Here is a 7500-nt window from a genome sequence, read left to right on the forward strand (position 1 = left end):
GGAATATATTCCATTGAAAATGTTTGTCCCCGGAGTTCAGCTTTACGTTCTGCATACCGCTAAAAATCGCTCCTCTGTAAGTTCTGTAAACGGAGCCCGGCGTGCGGTGCGCACATTAATGACTTCCTTGTTTTTCGGCGCACAGACCTCTAATTTCTCCTTCTGGGACCGAAACGCGATACAGATCAGAATTTTTGTACAGAAGGGGAAGTTATAAAGTTCACGCAGAGAAAGTCACGTTACATCTAGTAACAGTTTTCGGTGGAAAGTCCTGAACATTATCCCCCCCCCCGTTGGCTGCCACCGCCCCCCCCCCCCATTACTCATCATTATGTAGAGTATAGGGGGGGGGGGGTTCTGGCTGTCCTGGGAGTTTCCATGTGGACCTGGCACAGCTGAGCCCCCCCCCCCAATAGAAGACACCAAAAATCCCCTCTTCTTCTAAATTTTATATAGAGAAGCAGAAGTGATGCCAAGCCAGAGCCTGGGAGCCAATCCTAAGTGCAGCTTGTCTGACGCCGCATTGCTCAACAACGGGACGCAATCCCCTCCTCCGTGTTTGGGTTCAGGAGTCTGGATCGGAGAGGGGGGGATGGGGGGGATGAATCACTAAAGTCAGAATCTGAAGGATATTTAAAGAGCAGAAAGTGCTGAACAAACAGAAGATTCTCATTCATGGGAAAAGCAGACAGACGCATGGAGGGAACTGAACCGTTCCCTGGGCTGTGGGAAGTGTACACAACGCGCCGCTTAAAGGGACACAAAGCTTATTTGAACAAGCTGAATTTAGAAGCTGATTGGCTACCATGCACAGCTTGTACCAGATTCTGAGTGCTCCAGTTTTAGTAAATCCCCCCCCAATGTTGATAAACATTTGCCGGCTTTTATTTATTTTTCTGACAGCTCGGGGCAGAGAACAACTCTGCACTGTCCACATAGAATCGTGGAAATGCCAGATTAAGATCGTAAGGGGGTGTTGAATCGAGATCATGATTTTTTTTTAACGATCAATCTAATAAATGCATAATAAATGCTCTAATACAGTGGTTCTTAACCTGGGTTCGATCAAACCCCAGATGTTCGGTGAGTGAGTTTTGGGGGTTCGGCGGAGGTCACACAGGGCCGCCGGTACAAGGCAGGGGCGGACTGGTTCCCTGGGCGATACCATTTCGTATAGGAGGGGGGGGGCGCAGCCGCAGGTGAAGCTCTGCCACGGCCGCGGCTGCCAGCGGCACTGTACAAATTGTGTGCCGAGTGCACTCCTGCGTCCGGCACCGTCACCTCCCGGCTCCCTTTCCTGTCTGCTGCAGCCTGTTTACTCCCCCTATGAAGGAGTCTCTTGGTCCCTTCCAGCGGCGTGACGTCACTACACTCACGGTCGGAAGGGGGGGACTCGGAGCGATGCGCAAAGAAGCCGAACAGCGAGTCGGCGCTATACGGCGCCTGCGCACCGCCGTTCGGCTACTTTCGGCAACTCGTGACGCTCCTTATGCGACGGGGGGGAGGTAGTTTTTGTCATCACGTCAATCACCTGCTGGATAGGAACGCCCACTCCCGCGGGAGGCCCTACCCGGAAGCCAGGGAAGAAAATAGCTGTACAAAGGTATGTACAGCAAAAAAAAAAACGGCATACTGTCATTGTCGATGGTCATGTCAATGTAATATTAAAACATTGTTTTTAGGGTGAACCCCCGCTTTAATATAAAATGACAGATAAAAAAAATGTTTTTGTGTTATTTTAAATGAGCCTTCTCTGACTAGAAAAAAAAAATATATATATCACATGCATCCTCTGTGCCATCAATTGTCGCCACTGTGCCTATCACACGCAGCCACTTTGCCCATCACACGCAGCCACTGTGCCCATCACACGCAGCCACTGTGCCCATCACACGCAGCCACTGTGCCCATCACACGCAGCCACTGTGCCCATCACACGCAGCCACTGTGCCCATCACACGCAGCCACTGTGCCCATCACACACAAAATCATATTTTCTTCTTCCAATTAAGAAGGGTTCGGTGAATGCGCATATGAAACTGGTGGGGTTCAGTACCTCCAACAAGGTTAATACCTCCACTGCTCTAATAAATGCATAACTCATTTTTCAAACCTTTTTCTGCCTTTTGGGTGCAATACTAAATGTCACCAATAGGTGTCGCTATCTCCATTGCCGCCCCTTCTGCTCTGCCTCATGTTTTTAGTTTTCTATTGTGTAACTAATTTGGCGTTCGCTACATTTTGTTTTGGTTCATACATTATATTGCTATTTCCCTTCAGCCACAAAAATAAAAATACCCCCGGGGAATACCAAAGATCAGCGATAACAAAGCAGTAGCATGTTTTTAGCGAGTACATATTTGGCCGTACTCTTAGAACATTTTGTGGAAAGACCTTTTTGATGTGAGTTTCACCTTTTGCTTTGAATGCCCTCAAGCCTTAAAGTGGGTATAGACCCATTACATATACCCAGTAAGGGACTGATACGCAGAGATGAAACAAATCCTCCTACATAAGTTGTATCTGATTATCTACCAGTCTACTCTTCCCTACATCTGTTCAAAGTGTAGAGTTTATAATGCTTGTCTAAGCTGTCAGAAAGCACGAGGCGGAGAGCTGAAGTTGCAGAGGTTGTCGAAGAGCGCTCTGAGAGCGGAGTGACACCCCCCTCCCTTCACACAGGAACAGAGCTGAGGCTGCCAATCACAGGCTGTGTGCTGGAGGTCCCTCCCCTGTCACCTTTTAGCTCTTGGTGTCAGGAAAACTCATCAGAAGTGACTTGCCGTATATATACTCGAGTATAAGCCGACCCGAATATAAGCCGAGGCACCTAATTTTACCACCAAAAAAATGGGAAAACGTATTGACTCGAGTATAAGCCTAGGGTGTCCATATGCATGCCTCACTTTGCCTCGCTGTGTCCATGTGCATGCCTCACTGTGCCCATGCCTCACTGTGCCCATGCCTCACTGTGCCCATGCCTCACTGTGCCCATGCCTCACTGTGCCCATGCCTCACTGTGCCCATGCCTCACTGTGCCCATGCATCACTGTGCCCATGCCTCACTGTGTCTTTGCCTCACTGTGTCCATGCCTCACTGTGTCCATACCTCACTGTGCCCATGCCTCACTGTGCCCATGCCTCACTGTGCCCATGCCTCACTGTGCCCATGCCTCACTGTGCCCATGCCTCACTGTGCCCATGCCTCACTGTGTCTTTGCCTCACTGTGTCCATGCCTCACTGTGTCCATACCTCACTGTGCCCATGCCTCACTGTGTCCATGCCTCACTGTGTCCATGACTAGACTGATGTTTAACATGGGAGTCTATGGAAGGGGTGCCCAGGTTTGAAAAATCGGTGCTCCCCAGCCGTAGTTCCCCCAAACAACAAACTTTTCAAACTTTTAGAGGAGATATGGGGCTACATGTGTGCCAAGCTCCGGGTTCAGGGGACCTATGACCGGTGGGTACCAGGTCCCCAAATTCACAGGAGAAATTACCGTTTAACATGGGAGTCTATGGAAAGAGTGCCCGGTTTTGAAAAATCGGTGCTTCCCGGCCATAGGTCCCCCAAACAAAAAACTGTGTACACTTGTAGAGGAAGAGTTGGGCTACGTGTGTGCCAAGTTTGGGGTCCAGGGGACCTACGGCCGGCCAGTACCGGGTCCTCAAAATCCGGGAGATCAGGCACAAAAAGGTGACTCGAGAATAAGCCGAGGGAGGCATTTTTAGCACAAAAAAAGTGCTGAAAAACTCGGCTTATACTCGAGTCTATACGGCAGGTCTTGACAAATTTGCTTGGAATCTAGGAGCCAGCTAAAAAAATTAGGAGACAGAAAACGCACCCCGTCCCGACGAGCTTGCGCGCAGAAGCGAACACATACGTGAGCAGCGCTCGCATATGTAAACGGTGTTCAAACCACACACGTGAGGTATCGCCGCGATTGGTAGAGCGAGAGCAATAATTCTAGCCCTAGATCTCCTCTGTAACTCAAAACATGCAACCTGTAGATTTTTTTAAAAACGTCGCCTATGGAGATTTTAAAGGGTAAAAGTTTGTCGGCATTCCACGAGCGGACGCAATTTTGAAGCGTGACATGTTGGGTATCAATTTACTCGGCGTAACATTATCTTTCATAGTATTAAAAAAAATGGGGATAACTTTACTGTTGTCTTATTTTTTAATTATTAAAAAAAGTGTAATTTTTTCCCAAAAAAGTGCGCTTGTAAGACCGCTGCGCAAATACGGCGTAACAGAAAGTATTGCAACGATCGCTATTTTATTCTCTAGGGTGTTAGGATAAAAAATATATATAATGTTTGGGGGTTCTAATTAGAGGGAAGAAGATGGCAGTGAAAATAGTGAAAAATGACATTAGAATTGCTGTTTAACTTGTAATGCTTAACTTGTAATACCAACGGCCACCACCAGATGGCGCCAGCATACACATCTGGTGGTAATAACTTGTAATACCAACGGCTTACCACCAGATGGCGCCAGCTCATCAATTTTTGCCCCCCTTCCAAGCCAAGTCGCCAGGACCCTATTTCTAGTCGCCCTGGTGACCGGGATTTGTCGAGCCCTGCGGTATACTTTTTTTTACATTTCTTCAGTTACTTCCTGGTTTCCAGGCCTAGGCAAATGATGTCATACATCCCAGGAGTCTTCAGGAGGGGAGAAGCTTTCTCATCTATGCAAACTGTCCTGCATGCATGCCTGAGCTAAGGGCAGATGGATTCCAGAAAGTAAATGCTACATGAATCATTTGCCTTTACGCAACATAGCCATGGCCAGAAATGCTAGGGGGGTTTCCGTCAACAAAATAAAGCATAGAGATATGGATAGGTAGGGGGAATTTGCTTTGAGTATGAAAAATAAATATAATGGTGTTTTTGGTTTGTGTTGCTCAGATATATTTAAGATCCTCATTGAGCTTTAGAGGTCACGTGGTGCACCTAAAGATGACCTGGTTTTAGCCTCTCCCTATCCCTGTACAGCAGAGCTCAAAGGGTGGGAAGGAGAAGCAGCACGACAAGCAAATTGGGTTTACTGCAGTGCAAGGAGCACCAAGGGAGGAGAGAGAGAGAGCAGAGTTATGGAGAGATGAGATCATTGCTTCTCTTTGGAGGAGACCTGTAAGTGAAAATGAAACTGCACCAGAGAATTTTCAGATCTGACGGGGCTGTGCTGCGTGGCAGAGCTGTGTAAATTTCAGGACTAGACAGGTTAAAAAAAAACTCCCATCTGTGGGGTAGATTCAGGCAAGGGGCTCGCACTGATACGGCGGCGCAGCGTATCGTCTTTACGCTACGCCGCCTTAAATTACAGGAGCAAGCGCTGTATTCACGAAGCACTTGCTCCGTAAGTTGCGGCGGCGTAGCGTAAAAGGGGCCGGCGTAAGCGCGCGTAATTCAAATGATCCGGTAGGGGGCGTGGATCATTTAAATTAGGCGCGTTCCCGCGCCAAACGTACTGCACATGCGCATGCGCCGTCCTTAAAATTTCCCGACGTGCATTGCGGTAAATGACGTCTCAAGGACGTCATCGGTTTTGACGTGAATGTAAATGGCGTCCAGCGCCATTCTCGGACGACTTACGCAAACGACGTTTAATTTTTTAAATCGCGACGCGGGAACGACGTCCATACTTAACATTGGCTGCGCCTCCTAATAGCAGGAGCAGCCTTACGCCGAAAAAGCCTTAACGCAAACGACGTAAAAAACGAACGCCGGGCGCACGTGCGTTTGTGAATCGGCGTATCTAAGAAATTAGCATATTCTACGCCGACAACAATGGAAGCGCCCCTAGCGGCCAAAGTTATATTGCACACAATTCTACGCCGCCACAATCAAGTTACGTCGGTGGAGGAAGCCTATTTTTTCAGCGTAACTGCCTTTGTGAATCGGCGTAACGCTACACGGGCGTGGAATTCAAAATCTGGAGATACGCCGCCGCAAAAGGTACCTGAATCTACCCCTGTGTATTTAGTGGTTCCCCCGGAGTTTGGCTGTAATGTAATTTTTGCTGCTGTCCTTATAATAAAATGGGCGTAATGGGAGGGGCCTGCCGTGTCTATCTAAACCTATATAATGTGGAGTTGGCCAAGTGTCTCATTTATTACTATGTTACCATTGTGATGTTTTGTTGTTTTTAGGCCGATTGTTGTATATATAAGATATTTGCACTATGGCTCCTGCACAGTCGGGTTGCCAGTGAAGTCTTGAAGGAACCTTTTGGGTATGACTCTACGTGTTTGTTTTCTCTCGGCAGGGTGCGTGTGTTGGTAACCCATGGTGGTCGGACGCCCAGGCACACTCCTGGGGCAGCCAGAGCTTCCCCTTCGCCTGGAACCTGCCAATCACAAAGCTAAAGCCATGTCCCCCGAAAGAAAAGAAGAAAGCCTGTGGGAGCCTGCGGAGGAGGTGGAAGGGGACTCAACGTCTTCAGAGGGAGGGAGGATCACCGACAGCACCGACGACGAGGAGACCAGCAGCACAGAGAGCGCTCAGGTGAGTTCCTCTGCACTGAACAGCAGAGATTTTAGAGTGAATGTATAAGTTGTAGTAATGGGAGAGAAGGCAGAGAGCAAAAGTGAGCGACGTCTTCCATCTCCCTATTCATAAGGAAGTTTGTGCCACCATCTTGCCTAATGCAATTCGACATGCTTTGGGTGGCCGGATCATACTTGTCCAGTTGGCCATTGTCTGGTGTATCTGGGCACCTGCAATTGCCGGATCATGGTCCTTTAGCACTACACGCAAGGAGGTTCCCCCTCCCTCACTTTAGTAGCAAAGATTGCAGGTCCTGTCTTTCTTGTACCCCTTTTCTGCTGCAATGCAGTGCCCAAGGTGGTTGCCTCTTCTGTCTACCCTTCGGCCATGCACCTGTGTTGCCAGCACTGGAGATATGGCAATGCAGGTGTGTCTGGCTTTTTTTTTATTCTTTAGCCTCCCAGCAATGCCTTCAGACACACCTGCATTGCCATATCTCCAGCGCCGGCAACACAGGTGCACGGCCGAAGGGTAGACAGAAGAGGTGGCTACCTTGGGTGCTCCAGGCTCTTCTGTCTACCCTTCGGCCATGCACCTGTGTTGCCAGCACTGGAGATATGGCAATGCAGGTGTGTCTGGCTTTTTTTTTATTCTTTAGCCTCCCAGCAATGCCTTCAGACACACCTGCATTGCCATATCTCCAGCGCCGGCAACACAGGTGCACGGCCGAAGGGTAGACAGAAGAGGCGACTACCTTGGGTGCTCCAGCAGAAGGGGCGTACTAGAAGGACAGGACCTGCAATTTTTGCTACTCAAGTAGGAGGATGGGGAAACTTCAGCCTTTTTTGCTCTTTGGTCTCAGAGTGACCCCTCCCCTGCTTCAGTAGCATAGATTGCAGTTCCTGTCCTCCTTGCACCCCCCTTTCTGCTAAAGTACCCAAGGTGGTCGACCCTTGCCACCTTGCCTAATGCAATCCCACATGCTTGTTAAAAAACAATTGTTGGGTG

At 48.9% G+C, this 7500-nt stretch overlaps 1 protein-coding gene across 3 annotated transcripts in view; it reads left to right on the forward strand.

Moving 5' to 3' along the window:
* PHLDB3 (pleckstrin homology like domain family B member 3) overlaps nt 1-7500 on the forward strand; it is a 122965-nt gene that overhangs the window by 37440 nt on the left and 78025 nt on the right. For all 3 annotated transcript variants that reach the window (XR_005743983.1, XM_040327363.1, XM_040327364.1), the window contains exon 2: nt 6272-6510. Coding sequence is in view for 2 of the 3 variants with exons in the window: in XM_040327363.1 (XP_040183297.1) it covers nt 6292-6510 (219 nt within the window). In the remaining variant the exon portion in view is untranslated. The remainder of the gene's footprint in view (nt 1-6271; nt 6511-7500) is intronic.

The sequence above is a fragment of the Rana temporaria genome, chromosome 10 (assembly GCF_905171775.1).
Source record: "Rana temporaria chromosome 10, aRanTem1.1, whole genome shotgun sequence".
Lineage (NCBI taxonomy): Eukaryota > Metazoa > Chordata > Amphibia > Anura > Ranidae > Rana > Rana temporaria.